Source organism: Lepidochelys olivacea (genome assembly GCF_965140295.1).
Source record: "Lepidochelys olivacea isolate rLepOli2 genome assembly, chromosome: 1".
Lineage (NCBI taxonomy): Eukaryota > Metazoa > Chordata > Testudines > Cheloniidae > Lepidochelys > Lepidochelys olivacea.
Window position 1 is genome coordinate 16,012,260 of NC_140411.1, and position 20,392 is coordinate 16,032,651.

The window sequence follows — 20,392 nt, forward strand, 5'->3', positions numbered from 1 at the left end:
GTACCCCTTCCTAGGCAGTCATTTCCCATTTTGTGTGTGTGCAAATGACTGTTCCTTCCTAAGTGGAGTACTTTGCATTTGTCCTTATTGAATTTCATCCTATTTACTTCTGACCATTTCTTCCATTTGTCCAGATCATTTTGAATTTTAATCTTATCATCCAAAGCACTTGCAACCCCTCCCAGCTTCAGAAACTTTGTAAGTGTACTCTCTATGCTATTATCTAAATCACTGATGAAAATATTGAACAGAACTTGACCCAGAACTGAATTCTGCAGGACCCCACTCAACATGCCCTTCCAGCATGACTGTGAACCACTGATGACTATTCTCTGAGAACAGTTTTCCAACCAGTTATGCACCCACCTTATAGTAGTTCCAACTAGGTTGTATTTCCCTAGTTTGTTTATGAGAAGGTCATGTGAGACAGTATGAAAAGCCTTACTTAAAGTCAAGATATACCACATTTAATGCTTCCCCACTATCCACAAGGCTTGTTACCCTGTCCAAGAAAGCTATTATGTTGGTTTGACTCAATTTGTTCTTGACATATCCGTGCTGACTGTTACTCATCACCTTATTATCTTCTAGGTGTGCGCAAATTAATTGCTTAACGATTTGTTTCATTATCTTTCCGGATACTGAAGTTAAGCTGACTGGTTTTTAATTCCCCTGGTTGTGCTTATTCCCCTTTTTATAGATTGGCACTATATTTGTCCTCTTCCAGTCCTCTGGAATCTTCCCATCTTCCATGACTTTTCAAAGATAATCAATAATGGCTCAGATACCTCCTCAGTCAGCTCCATTCTAGGATGTATTTCATCAGGCCCTGGTGACTTGAAGACATCTAACTTGTCTAAGTAATTTTTAACGTGTTCCTTCTCTATTTTAGCTTCTAATCCTATCTCATTGTCACTGGCATTCACTATGTTAGACGCCAATCGCTACTAATCTTTTTGGTGAAAACTGAAACAAAAAAGTCATTTAGCACTTCTGCCATTTTCACATTTCCTGTTATTGTCCCCCCCCCCTCACTGAATAAGGGTAAAGCTCATCTGTGCTGTCCCTAGACTGTGGAACAAACTCCCGCGGGGACTAAGCGCCGTCCCAGACTCACCACTGTCCACTCCAAGTGCCACATGTCCTTCTTCCATCTTGCCTTCTCTCATATAAACACAGAGCAGTGTGTACAATAAAAAAAATCAACAAACCTCAAACAAAACACTGCACAACACGCACACAATTGTCCCCCCGGAGAGAGGATGTGAGAGAGAACAAACCAGGTGGGAAAGATGTTAGACATGTCGCTTAATGCACTATGTGAAGGCTTTCAGGTATTACGGTAATGAGGCTGGTAGTAAAGTAGTTTCTCTCTCTTCTATTGTGTATGCATCTGTCTCACTCAACTAAATGTTTGTTACTTCTGCTTCAATTAATCTGTGATTAATCTTTTTTTACTGATCGTATGTAGGAGGTAATGGACTGGGGAGACAAGGAATGGTGGAACATACTGGTCACATTGCAATGAGTATTTCCAGCAGTATTCTAACTGCTCTTCTGGAAGGGAAAATTAGACATCCGTCCAAGCAGAAGACAATGTTATAGATTTAGATATAATAATAATAATTATAAGCTCTTTTCTTTGCACTGTTGAGTAATTTCAGCATTTATTTCATACTATTGTTAAGCTTGTTTATAATAGATATATTTATATATAAAGTAGAATAGAGAAAAGCACAAGATATATTTTATAAATATTTCTGGATGTTCTGCATACAAAATAAAATATGTACATCCACAGATAGTGGTTCTGTGCTGTTGTCACGGCAGGACCATACATTTCATTCACATACTCCGGCTAGGTCTGCTTAGAATAGCTGACATCTCGCCTTGTCTGGAATTTCTAAAGGTGTAAACACACCTCCCGCACTGCTGGTGTCTTGGCAATTTCTTGGCTCTGAGTTTATAGCTTTGTTGAGGGAGGAGGGATGGTGCCATATTTACGTTAGGCCTGGATGGGACAAGGCATCGGAGCAACAGTGAACTAGGGAGTAACATCCAGTGGTCAAGAGAGAGAGGAAAAGGATACAGGAGTCGACTTTCCATTTCCATTTTACTTTGACTTCACTGTATATTTCGTTATGTCCCATAGCTGCTCTCTGGTCACTCAGCCCCTGTGTCCAGTGGGCTCCTCTCACTACACCGGGATTACATTGACACTGGGGTTCAGTACATGTTTGTGAATACTTGAATTTGACACCCTGGCAGCCTACGCTAAGTAGGGTCAAGACCTCCAGTCCTTCGGTAGAACAATAACTTTAGTCTCAGCCCTGGACAAAAAAAAAAAGGGTTAAATTGATTTACATGTCTTTTCGTTTCAGGGGCAGAACCAGGAATGTTTCTGGCTTTATCATGCTGAGTGGATTCTCCCGTCCTGAAAATTTAGCCTTTGGAAACAAATACAATGATTGCTTTGAAGTTATAGGGCATCCCTTGTCAGGGATTGTCCTGTAGGCTACTGGAGAATCCAAGCCCTTTGTGGTAGGATGCAAGAGTAGACATTAGCCTGCATTATTTTCAGCCAGAGCTGTTCTTCCTCCCCAGGAAAGTTTCTCTTTGTTTCTTACAGTACTAAAGGCACTTGATAGCTGGACATTGTTGGCAACGTAAGGCATGTTTTTGCAAGAAGGTATGATCCAAAATGAGTTTTGGTTTAAGCCTCTTGTCTTCTCAGGAAGAATTTGATTGGTGGGAAACCCTTCCCCTTTTTACATTTTAAAAAACAAGGTTATTTTTACGGTTGTAATGGAATTCTCTTTATATCATCTCCAAGTCCATGTCTTTGCAAGATAAACGATGTCTAGTCCAGGAAAGGTTTCCTCTTCTATGAACAGCGCTTTGGTGCCATTGGCATCTAAGCTTTTTGGCCGCGTGGGAGATGTTTCATTTGCACACGTACCTTTCAACAGTCCTCTCGCATTTTTTACAGGTCACGTAGCAGCACCAATGGTATTTGCAGTGGCATCGCTCCACCACTTTGTCCATGTACGGGTTGTAGCCTCGGCCACAGCACATCAGATCGCAGCTGTCGCTGCCGCTGGAGGTTTTGTTGCATTGCCTGGAATAAAGGAGATGGGGGAATTAGTGCAAATCATCACAAAGCCTGTTGAGAAACGAAGTGATCGTCCGTGCCTGCAATTGTGGCTTGGCTTGCGCGGATGTGCCAGGACTGATCTTCAGCAGGGCTAACTAGAGGCTTAAGCCACCTGGGGATCTGCCCGAGAATGCCGCACCTGCAAAGGAGCCAGATAAAGTCTCAGTCCCTGTGTTCTGGGGCCTGATCCAGAGCTGACGGAAGTCAATTGGGAGTTTAGAATCCCCTACTATGCAAGCGCTGGGGATTCTAGCCCCAACAAGAGCACTAGTAACCCCACAAGGGTGGGGAAGGGATGAGACTAGGTCAATACCCTCGTGCCCTTGCCCATATGCTGCACATTGGCCAGCAGCACTGGGCTAGCAGAGAAGACAGCACTGCCAACCCTGCAAAGGGTGCAAAAAGGGCCACGCACTCCCCAAGGGACTGCAGAGGCCAGGTGCACAATGCCTGAGACTGGGAAAGTCACCTCCCTGTCTTAAAGCCATGATCTAGCCACAACTGTGTCAGGTACATTACAGCTAATCGCACCAGGGTAATACTTTGCACATCTGTGGGGCCTTCCAAATGAGTATCTCACAGCAGTGTATAAACAGCAGAGTAGCAGGCCTTGCCTGGCTCTGACATTCCATCTCATGGCAGGCTGAGGGGCATATGAGTATTGCAGGATGATACATGTACCTTTACAGATTTATTCCTTTTCTTTCTTCAGATTTTAATTAAACCCATCCTCTTGAGAGTCAGTCTGTACTTCTGTATGGTTCTCTTGCATTGTCTGCTGGAATCATTTCACAAAGCTGGCTTAAATTTTCAAAAGTAACTGGTGATTTTGGGTGTCACCTTGAGACACCTTTAAAAGGGTCTGATTTTCTGAGGGTAGATACCCAGCCTTTCCTGAAAACCAGCCCCCACCCCTTAAGCTGTGTCGAGTTGGGCACGCAAAAATCACTAGTCACTTTTGAAATGCAGTCCCCCGGATAGTGGGAAGTTCATGTCCACTTGGTAAAGTGGTGCAAGTTTTGCATGGCTCTCAGGCTGGCATCACACACTGCAGTGATAAAGCACCATGGTGAATAAAACCAGCATGTGGGGAAAGCTGGTCTTATGGCTAAAATACTAGCTGGCCACTCAAAAGCTTTGAGTTCAACTCCTGTCTCTGCTACAGATTCCCTGTGTGACTTTGGATAAGTTTCTTAATCTCACTCTGACTCTGGTTCTCATCTGCACAATACCAATAATGCTTCCTGAGTCCTTAGAATGCTTCCAAGCTCTTTAGGGTAGAGGCTCTTACTATGTGTACTTAGAGCACCCAGCACAACCAGACCCCAGACTTAGCTGCGGCCTCTAGACGCTAATATCGAGTGAGAAGCATTTCCCTAGGAAACTGCTCAGACATCTTTTCTAAATCACATTTTGCTTAGGTTATTTTGGCCAGAAGTATTTTTACACCAGATCAGGGGGGCCGGGAGGAGAGAGGAGAACGGTGAGTGAGGAGGGAGAATTGGACTCCTGTGCTGAGCCCGCCATTAACAGCTGGAAATGAATCCAAGTGATTTATAGGAATTCCTCATGAGGTAATGCTTTATGAGACGTTATAGGATTAATGAAGTGCTGGGAATTTTGTTCTTGTTCTTCCCTTATTTATTTCTGACTCGGTACGACCTCCTGTTTGTTATTTCTGACCTCCATTCATGGCCAGGTTCCGTTTGTAAAGTTTCCCCACTCATTCCCCCACTTTGGGAGTGCGTGTACATATTTACAAACCTCTGGAAGGTTCACCAAAGCCTGCTCGTAATTGTTATGACCAACAGTCAAAAGCTCAGTCCATAACCACACTGTGTGTGTTTACCTAACGCTGAACGAACAGCATTGTCGTATATGCCTGTGACCCTGCGCCCCCTCCAACAGGAAACCTCAGAATGGCTCCTCATAAACATATTAGTCAATAAGTTAAATATTTAGAGCAAAGGTTCAAATACATAAATATTAACATTATGGAGGGGCTTTAAAGGCTTAGTCAGCTTTGACGAAGGTTGGGAAGGTTGAAGCCACTGGATTCGTTTTCCAAGGCTCATGAGTTCATAACAGGCCGTAAAATTCACATGTTTGGGTATGTGATGCCTCCACACCACCTTGTACAATTCAGGGGGAGCTAAGCAGAATTGGGTGGGGCTAGTACTTAGATGGGGCTCTCCAAGATACACACAGCTGCTTCAGGAAGTGGCATGGTTGATTGGGTGTCACTCTTTCCTCTGCGTCATTATGGAACCAATACCCCACGATAGTGTCAAGGACACTGTGTCTTATGGGGACACTCATATGGCTCTGTAGCGAGATATATTTAGCCCATTATGATCAAAGTTACCCCCAAACTACACATGGAGCAAAACTGGTATCATTTATCTGAAATCTTCCCCCTCCCCCTTTCTTCCCACCAAAAGACTGAAGGTTTGGATACAAATGGAATCCAACCCGGTACTACCTGTAGAGTTAGGAAGAACAATAAGGAGTCCTTGTGGCACCTTAGAGACTAACAAATTTATTTGGGCATAAGCTTTCATGAGCTAAAACCCACTTCATCAGGTTTCATCTGAAACCTGTAGAGTTAGGGTTTTCCAAAACTAAATCTAACCCACTTGGCCTCATATAGAGAGAGGAAAAAAAGAAACCGTTCTAAGAGAATGCCAAACTTCCCTTAAATTTTGTCATTTTGGATCAAAGAGCTCAGAGCTGAATCATTCTGATTTTGGTTTCGCAAAACCCCAGCCTGTTACGCCCACCTCTACCCTAAACATGCTTTTTGAACAATTTTGTGTCAATACCATTAAACAAATATCTCATTCTCTGTTGTAAGTGTTGGAGTTGGGTGAATAAAACCCAAATCTTTTTACAGACTGAAAGAGCTACTGGTACCTGCAGTATCTCTTCTGGACCTATGTGTATAAGTAGCTAAAGATGAACAAGGACAGGACCTACACTTTTGTCCAAATTAGCAGCCAAACCACGGGGTGCCTGGGATCAGTAAAATTCACCATATTTTATCTACAGGAACAATCCTTTGACATTGGCTTGTCACAGATCCTGGTTCTAATCTCACCCAGCTAGACTGAGCCTTATTTGTACTTGTGTAAATCCAGTGCAATTCCATCGACACCAGTGCAATTCCATTGCAAGTGAGAATCTGGCCCATTGTCTTCGAACCTAGCACTGTAATGCCTAGAAATATTTGCAAAAACAATGGAAAACAATGTACCAGCCACCTCAGATGAGACCTAAAACAAGCCCCTGACCCAACTGTGCTCCTTAAAGATGCCATGGCATTTTTTGCAACAAGAGGGGAGGTTAGCCAGTAGCCTTGCCAAATTTCACTCACACTCTGCCCATCTAAAGTTTCCCTATAGTGCTTTTTAGGTATATCTCTAAAAACACTGTTGTGCAGTAGTCCTTGGTTCAGAACACCTTCATCTGCGTTCCAGAAGTGACTATACTGCAGTGGTGGGCTAAGGGACTCTTGAACCCCAGGGTCACAGGTTACACCTATGTGAGTCTTCCCACAGACAGCAGAGGCTAAGAAATGCCCCAAGCATAAACTCATGGAGAATCCTCTGAACCGTTCACTCTAGGTCCCCTGTGGAACAGGCAGGTGGTTCCACCATGTAAACTCCCTGATGTTCCAAGATCGGTTTGAATCCCAGACCACACACAGGAGGAAAGACCATTAACGTAAAGACCAAATGCTCTACCAGAGCTCCCTCAAGAGCTAGGCTGCCATGTGCTCCCTACTAGTGGCCTTGCAGCAAAGGAGGGATTGTAGCTCCTTCAAGGGATCCTTCCTGCTGATCTTGCAGTCAGATTCCCAGTTAGAAATCCAGCCATGCCAGAGGGGAGCATGAGATGGAAAGCAGCTGCCTCTAGCTCCACCCACTCCTAGCCACTCTCTCTCATTCCACAAGCCATGGAACTCTGACCATGTAGAAGGGCTTCTACAGTGTCTAGGGCCCAGGGCAAAGAATGCATCAGAGCCTCAGGTCTCCTCCTAGCTGTGGGTATGCATCCTTTTTAGCCACACCATGCTTCTCTCTGCACCATGCTGCAGAGAGTAAGTAGCACGTAGCCCAACTTCTTCAAAGCACTTGGGGAGGACAGGTACTCTATAAATAATATAAAAGATTATTACTCTTATTAGACATGCTAGCCCAGTGAGAACTTGAGCAAGCCCTTCTAAGTCAAATCAAATCATGGCATGATGGTCCGTTATCCTGCACCAGGAAGTTACTCACCTTGTGTCACAACACTTAGAACAACTCGTTCAGAGCTATCATGTCATAAGAACCAGTAGCGTAGCCAGGGGGGAGCGGCCGCTCCCTCTCTGAGCACAAGTGGGTTCGGCTTGGCGGGGGCCTTCACTCGATCCCGGTCCTCGGCGGCATTTCGGCGGCGGGGGCCTTCAGTGCCGCTGAGGACCTGGAGCGCCACCCGGTGAGTACAAGCGGGTGGCGCCTTTCTTTATGTCCGCTGCCCCTGTTCGCTCCGCCTAGCTATGCCACTGAGAAGAACATAAGAACGGCCACACTGGGTCAGATCAAAGGTCCATCAAACCCAGTATCCTGTCTTCCCACAGTGGCCAATGGCAGGTGCCATAAAGGGAATGAACAGACAGGTTATTATCAAGTGATCCATGCCCTGTCACCCAATCCCAGCTTCTGGCAAACAGAGGCTAGGGACACCATTCCTGGCTAATAGCCATTGATGGACCTATCCTCCATGAATCTGTCTAGCTCTCTTTTGAACTCCGTTATAGTCTTGGCCTTCACAACACCCTCTGGCAAGGAGTTCCAGAGGTTGACAGTGCATTGCGTGAAAAAATACTTTGTGTTTGTTTTAAACCTGCTACCTATTAATTTAATTTGGTGGCCCCTTCTTCTTGTATTATGAGAAGGAGTAAATAACACTTCCTTATTTACTTTCTCCACACCAGCCATGATTTTATAGACCTCTATCATATCCCCCCCTTAGCTGCCTCTTTTCCAAGCTGAAAAGTCCCAGTCTTATCAATCTCTTCTCAGACAGAAGCCGTTCTAGACCCCTAATCATTTTTGTTGCCCTTTTCTGAACCTTTTCCAATTCCAATATATCTTTTTTTAAGATGGGGCGACCATGTCTGCACGCAGTATTCAAGCTGTGGGCGTGCCATAGATTTATATAGAGGTGATATGATATTTTCTGTCTTATTATCTATCCCCTTCTTAATGATTCCCGATGATGTCCTTTTGTGTATATATGAATCTGCTGGATGGTGCACTACGGAGCTGCTGTATGCTAGTTTCCTATGACGTATCACACAGGAAACGGGAAACTTAAAATCATGTCACCATTTTTAAAAAATTGTATAACTCCATGAGTGCCGGAAGGAGCTGTTCCAGTTCATAATGGACTGGAAATAATACCGACGTTTAATATGATATAAATTGTTATTTTAGTCATCAGGCCAAAGCCAGAGGCCAAAAGAGCCCTTGCAAGATAATTCCACAAGACAATTTGTTTCTCTTGCCTTTAGTACTATTGTGACATTAGGGGGAGAGGAGGAAGGGGCAGAGGGTGGGGAGGAAGACATTTGGGTTGAGATTTTCAAAACCACCTATGAGATTTAGATACACAATTCCCGTAAAAATACAATAGGTGCTATGTGTCTCAATCACCTAGGCAGCTTTGAAGAGCTAAGCCTTGAAGTAGAAACAAAATGGGATAACTTAGTTTTTACAGCACCTCGCACAGTGGGGTCCTGGTCCATGGCTAGGGCTCCTGAGAACCGTAGTAATACAAATAAATAAATAAATGGTACAAGAACAGTGCTGTAATCTGTCCTGTTTATTGTCTCTAAGGCAGCCCAACTCACATCAGTTCAGTCTGCAGGTTATAAAGGCAGATTTTTCTGGTTCCAGCTGAGATCTCTCTGTGCCTTATATGATTCATCATCAGCAATATGGACATAACTGACCATTGTGTTGGCAGTAGAATAGGAGTCCACAAGGGTCTTTACCATTGCTCTTAATTTTATGTGGAAGGCACTCAAACTGCAGGGATGAGTGGTAGTATCAAACGGATAGAGAGTCAGAGAGAGAGATGAGTGAGCTAATTCATCCTTTAGAAGAAGTGAAAACAAATGCAGTCTGGTAAGATGTGCAGCAAACCAGGAAGGGATCCCTACCATGTAAGCCTTGTAGGGCAGGGCGACAGGTGACTGGGCTGTGAATGGTCATGCCTAGTGGTTGGAGCAAGACTCAGGTCTAGAGGGTAGAATGGGAGTCAGTAGCCAGGAACCACAACCCCGTTTCAGAGCTAGAGTCAGAGGCCACGTGCCAGAGCAAAGGATCAGAGCTGGAGACAGAGACCAGATGCCAGAGCCAGAATCAGAGACTGGAGCCAAGGGTCAGAGCAAGAGGTCAGATGTCAGGAATTACAGCCGAGGGTCAGAACCACGTTACCTGCAGTGAGGCAAGGCTGGGAACAAGCAAGCACTGGAGTGATCACACCTATGGACAAACGCTTTGAGCAGCCACTGAACAACAAGAACAACTGTGCCCATCGGGGTGCCTGGAAACTGGCTCCGCTTCAGGCTCTGATTCCTGACACAGGGTTCTGTCTACTTATATTTTTCTGAGACACCATGAACACATATAACTCTGCATAAATGAACAGAGCCTGTGACCATGCTACTGGTGGGATGCAGAGAGATACTGAATGTATTTAGCAGAACTGGGCTAACTATTCATCATGAATACGATACCCAGTGTATTTTCCCTGTTTGTGAACTTACTCTTTCTGGCGCCAACATATTCATTATTTACAAAGTATTTGCTGAATAATTCATGGCAGAGCCCAGAGGGCATCCACGTTCCACTGAGTGAGGTGTATCCAAACCCCCAAGGCAGAACCAAGCCCAATGAACCCAGTAAAGCACATATGTTCATAATCTGAACATCTTAACCGTCTATTGTGAGTGATGTCTCAGGTAGGCAGAACTTGGTGTGTGGCACAGCTTGGGAGAGTAACTCTACTTTTATATTTTCCAAATTCTGCCCTGGCTTATACAATCAAATTTGAGCCTCTGGGAAGTTTGCAAAAAGTTAATAAATGATTAATACAAGTTATAAGCATGTTAGAGGGACAAGTAGTATGGTGCGATTGTTAGCTGTGTATTATTGGGCCTCATTACATCCTTTGCTTCCTGGTTGGATGACTGAAACTCCTTAAACAGGACAGGTTTCAGAGTAACAGCCGTGTTAGTCTGTATTCGCAAAAAGAAAAGGAGGACTTGTGGCACCTTAGAGACTAACCAATTTATTAGAGCATGAGCTTTCGTGAGCTACAGCTCACTTCCTCAGATGCATATCGTGGAAACTGCAGCAGGCTTTATAAATTGGTTAGTCTCTAAGGTGCCACAAGTCCTCCTTTTCTTTAAACAGGACAATAATTAATAAGAAGTAGCAAGTGCACACAAATACTCTTGTCCACATGCAAATGCTGGTGCTTGTTCTAGGAACAGCCATTCCCCAAACACTCATGCAAGGAAAACCTTGTTTGTGCTAATGTTCATGAACAGTGGGATGGCAAGAGATACTAATGTGACCGAACCAAACAGCTACTCGTTCAGAATTCAAGAGAACCCTCCTGGGCCCTGTTTTACAGCATTCAACCAGCCCTACTGGTTAGCCTCCAGAAAACTGCAGAATGATTTTCTACAGCTCAGAAACCTCTCCCTCAGCAGTGAGGAGTGGCATGCGGTGGGTTCCAAGATCGTTCTGGGACTGATCAGTAATAAACAGCTCACTAATCTTTGTGGGATTCTAGCAGTTCAAGAATTCTGTGTGCATGGCAATATTTCCCTTTCAGTCACTTTCTGATGGGACTTAAAACAATATTTGAAATATGATACATTGCACCCTAATGTTAAAGAAAGTGAATTCCTTTGCCTCTTTTCTCACAGACTGGATCCCACTTTCATAATCTGGTATCATTTATCTTTTATTTGAAACTGATAATGAATTTTCTGAAATACCTCATTGAAGGTACGTTATGGAGTGTTTTCCCACAAGAACGCCCTGAAACTTTAAACCATCTTTCTCTCTGGTTCAATTTGTTCTAGTTATTGACAGTCACAAACTCAGGGTCCTGCTTTGTGTGTCAGCTGCTCTGGATATTTATTTTTTCTCAAGACCATTTTTCTTTTTTACAAAAAATTGTGGCAGTGATACATAGATTAATGTGTTCTGTCTTATGTTGATAAGACAGTTGTTAACAGAAATCAACTCAAGCTTCAAAATTCAGACCCTGCTCCAGATTTTGTACACTTCAAAGGTCTGGGAGTGTTCAGATCTCAGGTTTGGAATGAGGTTTGAACTCTGTGGGTTTTGATCCAACACCATTTCTAGTTTCAAAACTATAAAATAGCCCAGTTTGACTTACAGATGATCCCAGGTTCATTCAAAATAAGGCCTAAGGTTTCACTGAAAGTTTTTTGATTAATCCTGGGCTCAGTTCGAAGTGAAACATTTCACACAGCTCTGCTGCAAAGAAATTTGATTCCCCTGCCACTCCCCAAACTCCATGATTCGTGTAAGCAAGGGGAGGGATAACTAGATAATTGTAGAAGTTAGAGACGGAAAAGATCTACAGGACTATTCACTCCATCCACCTGTCAGCCAGTGCCGTATTGTTCTCTACAGTATATAATGAAATCCAATATTCAGCACAGTAGAACTTCCCATTTTACATGATCAAAACTTGTTCTGACTCACAAGACATTGAGGGACCCCTCTTTTTCCACGTGAGCCAGAAATGTCCCTCCCCCCTTTTTATATGGAAAACTAATGATCCAATTTTAAAAAAAAATTCCTCCTGAATTTTGCATTTAACAGAGTTTTATGAAAATTAGATTGTTTAAAAGCACCGTACATCATGGGATGGTTTTATTTCCCTTTCCCCCCTTTTCTTTCTGCTTTGCCTTGTTAATTTTGCTAGACTCTCTAAGTTAGCAGCACAATTAGCAAATATGTCTTAGGTTAAGGGTTTGGGAATGAGCTCATGTAATGCAATCTAAAATAACAAGAGGGAACACAGAATGCAGGCCTTACTTGTCAAGGGAGCTGCAGCGTGCCTGTCTCCTCCATGCACCTTTAAACGTAGCCAGCAGATCTGAAAAACTATCTGCCAAAAAAACTTCGGGCTGGAGTTCTCTCAGTTTGTAGCTGGAAAGGGGGTGTGATGTGCTCGGTCATCAGGATGGACTGTGTGAGACGGAGGGGTGTGAGGTAAAGGAGAGGATGCCCTGGCTGCAGTGTGATTATAACACCTCCTGTCTGTTGATCCATGGAGCGCTGCCGGCAGCACTGCTGAAGGGAAACATTTTTCTTGTTCTAGTGGCCAGAAAAGAGGCCAAAAAGTGAGTGAGAGTGGGTAGGTGTGGAGGAGATGGGAAACAGGCGGAGGGACTTCACTGAAATTCCTTTTAATTACCGTCACTTTTAAGTTCCTTCAAAAAGTCAGGCGTGAAGGAAAGGAAAGAAAAATCTCCTGAAAGTTAAACTATAGAAGGAATAAAATATTAAGATGCCTTTGGGACCTTACTTATCAAATAAATCCTGTTTGGGATATTTCCAAATGAATGTTAACCGCCTTTGTGTAGTCAATGTAAACTATATATCTCTCTCCTGTACATAACAGCAACTGGTTTTTGCTTCTTTCTCCTCATCTCTGTCACTAGGCACTATCTCTCAATTATATGCCAGGCTGGAATGGGGCCACCGTATTTCGAAGATATTAAAAGTGTTCTCTTTGAAAGGAAAACTGACAAAAAAAGGGGTCTGGATTAGCTATGCAACCCCCGAGGGGCACAGCAATGATGTGGAAATGCACTGTGGGGATTTTATACCTATTTCCTTTGCTAATTTAATATAGACCCCATGCTACATGGCACTTTGCATATCCTAGTTCTGAGACACAGGGCTTCTTCTGCAGAAGCAGCCACTAACAACTGTGAAAATTATTTTATATATACACAGTCAGCTGATAATAGTACTTAGCACATGCTACACCAACAAGTCAACACTGCAGCCCATCTCTGTCCTCCTCCCACTTGCTTCCAAGTCAACACTGACCTTGCCCTGACTGTGAACAAAGGGTATCGCTTTACTGGGCTCCCTTCAAAAGTCATCACCTCCTTCCTGCCTTACCACCTTGGCCCTTTGCATCCTCAACCAATGTCATTTCCAGTGGATCCTCTTCTACCACACTCACAATCCCTGCTGTTACTGGACTCATGACAATAGCCCTTGCTTGATCCCTTCGTCACTTGCTAATTACTATTCCATCTTCAACCTAAGGAGTATATAAAACCTAGCACCCCAGCTTGGAAAAGGTAGGTGCGGTCTGCCATGCAGCATCGCTTGGTTAAAGTACCCTCTGTGGAACTCTGTGAGCTCACTAGAGCATGGACTTCCAGTCCTGGCTATAACTTTCTTTTCCAGTTGGCAATATGAAAAGCTAGTTACCATAAAGTACCAGAAAATCAGACAGGTCTTTTCTAAGATGTACATCACCTAAGCATCTTGTGGTCTGCTCCAGCAGGCCAATGCAGAATTGTTCTGTGCACTAACTGGGTGATAGGGAATTACCATGGTTCTGGAGAGAGGAGCCATTACAAAAAGAATGTCTCCCAATGCCCAGATGTGTATTTCCCCCATAGTCTCTTCCCTTCTGCAATATGATGCCCATGTACTAGAAAAAGCTACCCAGACAGGATATATGTATATAGTTTATTTAGTGTCTGCTACAGTAGCATTTCTTTCTACTGAATCCCTCTGGACTGTCTACACAATACACAGTGGTGTGCCCACTACCATCAACAATGGTGTTCCTTGAGTAAACAGACTGTGGCCCTGGCCAAAAAAGACACACATCTTATGTTCAGGTGCCTTGTGAGTGGGAATGTGGCAGTTGTGTAAGCATGCATACAATACTACACAACAGGCCAGGACAGGGAGTGAAGAGGATTACGGTATTTAACGAGGACTGAGATCGGCAGAATGTAATTATCCAGACTGGAATCTAGCCAGGATAGCACTCTTAATTAAAGGGATCTTGAATGGCTACAAGTGGTCAGGACTTCAGATTGGGCAGTTCCTCCTTATAAGTAGATCATATACAGGACTTCAGTTCTCATGTCTCATCCAAAAGACAGCACCCCCTGCAGCACATGCCTTATAATTTCCTACTGGGGTTTTGGTTCACATCTGGCTCAGCAGAAATAATATTCCTGTGGAGTTTCCCACAGCACTCTGGGTACACACACAGGGTACATGATATCTGGCCAAGGTGTTGCCACTCGCTTACCAATACTCAGACTCCAGTAGCGTAGAATTTATGTGGAGTGAATTAAATGGACCGTAGTAAGGACCAAGCACTCCACTGTGCCTGATGGAAATTTGGACAGCATTGATGGGGCTAAGTCATTAGTAGTAAAGGGATCCTGAAGTGCCTCCATGAAAGCTCAAACAGCAGCTAGACCCCACTCATGCTGAGATTTTTCAAAACAAAAAAGGTGGAATCAAAAACCCAAGAGACTTGGCAATATAGCTCAACGCCTCCGTTGTTAATGTTGCTGGGGAGTGTTGGCGTTAAACTGAGTCCTGCCTGCCCCAAGAGAGGAGCACTTACACCACAACAGCCCCCACGTGAGCTATAATTGTCTAGAGCAGATAAGAGGGGCGCAGTGAAGCATTACGTTGGGCTTTATCATCGTAAATTTCCCAAGAGACAAGTTCATGCCGTTACAGTCCTATGGCATCGCAATAAATAAGTCAAATGACACGGGGTGGGAGTCTACATTCCAAGAGCCCTTTGCAGAAAATAAATCCGTTGTAGCTGCCTTCAACTTCAATAAAGAGGTGAACCCTGCAGACTACAGGTCCCAGCAGACATTACGCCATTTTCTCCCAAACAGCCCTCGGCATGGATCAAGGTTTGAGATGGGTCAGAACCGAAACCCTGGATCTGACCAGCCATGAACTTGGAGGCAGTTTGGAGCTGGATCCAAACTCTGCCTGTCTAACATGCAATTAGAGCGCTACATACTGGGATCTATAGTCCCCATTGGCTGTTCCAGTATATTAAAGATTTGGGCAGCTGTGGACCATATTGTCAGTTTCCATGGGTGGGATTAGCCCAGTGAATGGCACTTTGACCATCCCTGATAATACATGCCACCTGCACAGAGATGTTTAAACTCACATCACTGCTTCTATGCACCAGCTGAAAACAGAAGAGCATAATTCAAATTTGACTTGTGAGTCTTTACCTGTCTTGTGTCCCGTGTGACCCCACTTTTTCATTCTTCATGCAGAAGTCAGGCGAGCTCTGCAGGTAAATCAGCTCTGTCTCTTTAACTGGCCTGATGTCAATATCCTTTGGTACTAATTGCTTGCGTGTGCCCATGGGTCGGTGTACCACCTTTGTGGCTGACAAGTACTTGTTTTTGAGGTCCTGTGCAATGTCTCTCAGTTCTTGAAGACCCTTCCAGCAGGTCTTGATAGAACAGGAACCAGAAACTCCATGACACTTACATTTCATTTCAAGAGAGGCTTTCAGGGCCTATGGAAAAAACAACAACAATGAGTTATGAAGTGACCTTCTCTTTACTTAAATCTCCCACAGAATTGCTAAAGGAGTTAATGTCTTAACTGGATTGCATTAACGAGTATTCACTGCTCTGGTTTCTGCACAACCAGGTTAAAGTACCGACTGTGCAGAGTGAAACGCAGCTCACCGCTTAAAGATTGCTGTCAACCTGGGTATTATTTTTACTGTGGCACCTGTTAAGGCAGCACACAGAGCAGTCCCATAGTTTTCTATCACATTCCCACAGTGCTGGACACATCCTTTAAACTCCTGAGGAGCTGGAAGTTGAAGTAATTTGCAAATAAATAATCAATATGAAATTTGTGCCTTCAGCATATTTATACGTTTGATAATGTAGATTTCAAAGCTTAGATTTATCGAACTCCATGTGCAATGACCATATCTCCACATTAGCTGTAGTACAGAACTGCTGTATTATGCATTGTATCGTTTCCTTTGGTTTTGCAGTTTGCATAATTCCCAGAATGCAATAGGAAAGATTCTTTGGGGGTGAGAATCAACAGAGCCGTGTCCCTTTACACTAGACAAGAATTTGCCTTAGGGGCTTAACCTTTAGAATTGAAATATTAAGGAGCTAATAGAAAGAGAGATGTGGTGCAGTGCTGTGAACTCCGGATACAGTGACTCCCTGTGTGGCCATGGACAAGTCTCTCAGGAGCAAATTTTATGACTGACACTAGGGGAGTAGCTGGGCCAGCCATTTGGGAAACATGCAGGGGAGGGAGAGAAGACTTTTCTCCCCCAGCCACAGCGGATATGTCTACACTGCACACTCAGCTGGGGCTCTGACTCAGGTTTGAGCCCAAGCCTCATTCCTGTCCACACACAAATCAGTCTTGGGTCAGCAAGCACTCGAGATCCGGGTTCTAGAACCCTGGCAGGGGAGTAGGTCTAACCCTGAGTGCCACTGTGATTCGGGTCCACAGACTCGAGTCAGAAGGTCTGCATAGTGCAATGTGGATGCATTAGTATGGCTGGGAAACGCAGGGCAGCAATGGTAAGCCCAGGTTTATAATTCAGTATGGACAGTCAAGTGTGGGCTCGGAAATGAGTCGACGGGTGCAGGTCCCCCGGACCCAGGTTTACTATACAGTATAGACATACCCTGAATAGTTGTGGAGGTGAGCCATGCAGACTGTCCCAGCGGAGTGGCTGGAGCAGCTTCCAGAGCCCCCCACAGGGGAGCGGGAGGACAAGAGAATCTGAGCAATGGCAGATCTACCAGCTTTGCCCCTGCCTATTCCCCACCCATTAAGCCCTGAGGCACAGGGAGCCCTGGAGGAACTGAGCTCCACCCCATGAAAAGTGGTGTGCAGCCTCTAAACAGCCAGGCCTCCAGCCTCCTCTCGAGCAGTGGAATCCACTGGAAAAGAACTTCTGCAGCCACAGGGACAGGAGCCGGGTTTCCCCTCGACTCTCTCTGAAACCATTTCTCCGTTTGCGGAGGGCTGTTGAGGGGATTCGTTTGTGAACGTCTGCAAAGCGCCACATTCGTGGCATTCATTAATTTGCAAGTTAATTTTATTGGAGAAAACGAATCCCTGGGCTCACTCAGGCCTGGTCTACAGTAGGAAATTAGGTTGGTATAACTCCGCTGCTCGGGGTGTGAAAAATCCCCTAGGCGATGCAGCTAAGCCAACCTCAGTCCTGTATAGACAGCACCAGGTGGACGGGAGAAAGCTCCTGGCTCTCAGGGGGGTGGGGTACCTATTTGGTGGTGTCTTCACTGAAGCGCTACATTGGCACGACTGCCGCGTAAGTGTAGACAAGCCCTTAGACGTTGTACTCATCACTGACACAACAGTTGAAAAGCATCCGCCCTACTGACCTTACTGACTCAGTGTAGAGCTAGTAACCCGTACCATTTACATGGCACTTTACGTGGGTAAGGTACTTCACATATATTAACCAGTTAGTTCACACCACACATCCTGGGGAAACATCATCCTCACGTTACGGATGACGAAACTGAGGAAGGGAAGGGAAGTGGCCTGGGCAAGGTCACACAGTGAGTCAGCGGCAGAGCCAGGATTAGATCCCAGGACCTCCTGACACCCAGTCCTGTGCTCATGCTGCCCAACCCATCTGTCATCCAAATAAAGAAACTGAGGCAGAAAGGTTTGGTGATGCACCAGGCTCACAAAGGGAGAGGAAGGATGGTCCAGTCATTAGGACACTACTCTGGGACTTGGGAGAGCTGGAATGAAGACCCTGCTCTGCCACAGACTTCCTGTGTGACCTTGGGCAAGTCACTTAGTCTCTCTGTGCCTCAGTTCCCCAGCTGGACAATGGGGAGAACAGCACTAGCCTACCTCCCTGGGTGTTTTGAGGATAAATTCATTAAAGATTGTGAGGTGCTCTGACACTATGGTAACAGGGGCCACATAAGTGCCTTACACAGACAGCCCAGGACAGAGCTGAGCCTTCAGGAGTTTCTGGTGCCCAGCCAAGGATACATGACCACGCCTTTCTCTCTGCTGCTCATGCCCATGAGTACTTAGAGGAATTACATTTCTAGAGACTGAATTATATTGTCAACGCTTATGCAGGCCAAAGGAGTTCAGCGCGCTCTGGGGAAAGGCCGGCATCCGTAGCTAGCGGGTAGATACGCTGAACTTTCACAAAGCCATCACCCACTACCGAGGGTTGTACAATGACAGTCGCTCTCTTTGGTTTGTTACCTGTCTCCCTACTTCACTGTTGTGCAGGTGCATCAGCTTATGGGCTTGTGATCCTGATTTTTTCATCTTCATGGGAGCATCTGAAAATTTGGACCCCATGACAAGACCATAGTTGAGGTTGTCAGCACATCCTCCCCATCGATACCCAGGTCCAGGTGTCTCACCTGGGATGGGGCCGCAGGAGCAGCCAGGGAGGTCCCCGGTGGTGCAGGCCCTGGCGATGGTGTGGCTGATTGCTGCAGCAGAGAGGGCATACACAAATGCTGACTCCCTTGTGCCTGCAAGACAGGAGAACTGCAACTCAGCCACCAGTGCCAAGGCACTGGATGCCTTCCGAAGAGAGGACTGCACCGCCCCTGCCTCAGAGAAGACACGTCTCAAACAGGCAGAGCAGAGAAGCGCGGCTGGAATCTTTTCTGCCGTGCAACCCAAACTTGGTGCTATGCAGGAGGACCTTGGACCTTCCCTTTTATGAGCGACTGACCCAAGCAGCACAAGAGGAGGTAGCTGGGGAGGCTGGGATGAGGGTACGTGTCACAGGGGGTGTGGGAGGGATATGGGTGAGGCCAGCGCAAGGTTTGGTCGGGCCTTATGTGAGGGTGTTACTCCAGTGGTGGGCGCAGGATAAGCATGTAGGCAGAATAGAATCATAGACTATCAGGGTTGGAAGGGACCTCAGGAGGTCATCTAGTCCAACCCCCTGCTCAAAGCAGGACCAATCCCCAACTAAATCATCCTAGCCGGGGTTTTGTCAAGCCGGGCCTTAAAAACCTCTAAGGAAGGAGATTCCACCACCTCCCTAGGTACCCCATTCCAGTGCTTCACCACCCTCCTAGTGAAATAGTTTTTCCTAATATCCAACCTAGACCTCCCCCACTGCAACTTGAGACCATTACTCCTTGTTCTGCCCTTCCCTGCTTACGACGAGGGTCCCAGCCCCTACCCCACTGCGTAGCACAGTAAAACTTGCCTCCTCCCACACACCTCTGACTCACGTCTCCCTGAGCCCTGCAAAGTCAGCTCCGATGGTTACCTCGCTCCAAATCCAGCAGGTAGTTGGGGGCCAGCTCAATGGAGGAGCAGTTCCACCGCATGTCAGAGAAAGTTCTGCGGCATGTCTTTATCACTTCCCGGGCCGCCTGGATGATGGTTTGCATGAGCTCCAGGTTGCTGCGGCACAGCTGCACTTGAGACACTACCAGACCTTCTAGCTGCTTGCAGTGCTGGGTCTGATTCAGAGCAAGGACGGAGGGAGTCTTGGACAAAGCTCTGGGAAGAAAAACGTCACCAAAGCCATTAGAAAGTTAACCTTCCAATTGGCATTAGTTTCTCCTCTGTCAGACTGCCCAAGAACCACCTGCAAATACTTTGCCTTTGAAACACCATCACCCACCCCCCGTTCTAACTAAGGAAAACATTTCAATCCATTCAAAGGCTCTCAGAATGCCATGTGGATTGAACAACATAGACAGATGCTTTGGGAATTCTTTTGGGCAAGCCTAATCTGCAGCTGGGAGTGAGCTTTCCAGCTGGCGCAGACAGACTTGTGTAGAGGGGCTCACACTAGCCAGCCAAGCTCAAGCCAACCCTACCCCCGGATCTGAGCTCAGGTGGCTAGCCTGAGCCTCCACTGCAGTGTCCACACAGCTATTTTCCGTGTGCTAATGCAAGGATCTTCCAAACACTTGGAAAATGACCCATCAGCTCCGTAACGTATAGCTAGATCTTCCTATGGCATAAGAAAGCAAGCTACATAGGCACCATCAGTGGTCTGCATTCAGAATCCATCTCACACAACAGCAAAGGATTATGCTAAATGTCCAAGTATGCAATTACGGGGGGGGGGGGGGGGGGAATCCGC

The 20,392-nt window shown here is 45.5% G+C and overlaps 1 protein-coding gene across 3 annotated transcripts in view; it reads right to left on the reverse strand.

Moving 5' to 3' along the window:
- Positions 1-1,650: 1,650 nt before the first annotated feature.
- Positions 1,651-20,392, reverse strand: part of WNT11 (Wnt family member 11) — a 31,573-nt gene continuing 12,831 nt past the window's right edge. For all 3 annotated transcript variants that reach the window (XM_084617390.1, XM_084617392.1, XM_084617391.1), the window contains exons 3-6: positions 19,565-19,800; positions 18,532-18,809; positions 15,510-15,802; positions 1,651-3,118 (exon numbers count right to left, since the gene is read on the reverse strand). In XM_084617390.1, the coding sequence (XP_084473516.1) occupies positions 2,944-3,118; positions 15,510-15,802; positions 18,532-18,809; positions 19,565-19,800 (982 nt within the window). In that variant the 3' untranslated portion in view covers positions 1,651-2,943. The remainder of the gene's footprint in view (positions 3,119-15,509; positions 15,803-18,531; positions 18,810-19,564; positions 19,801-20,392) is intronic.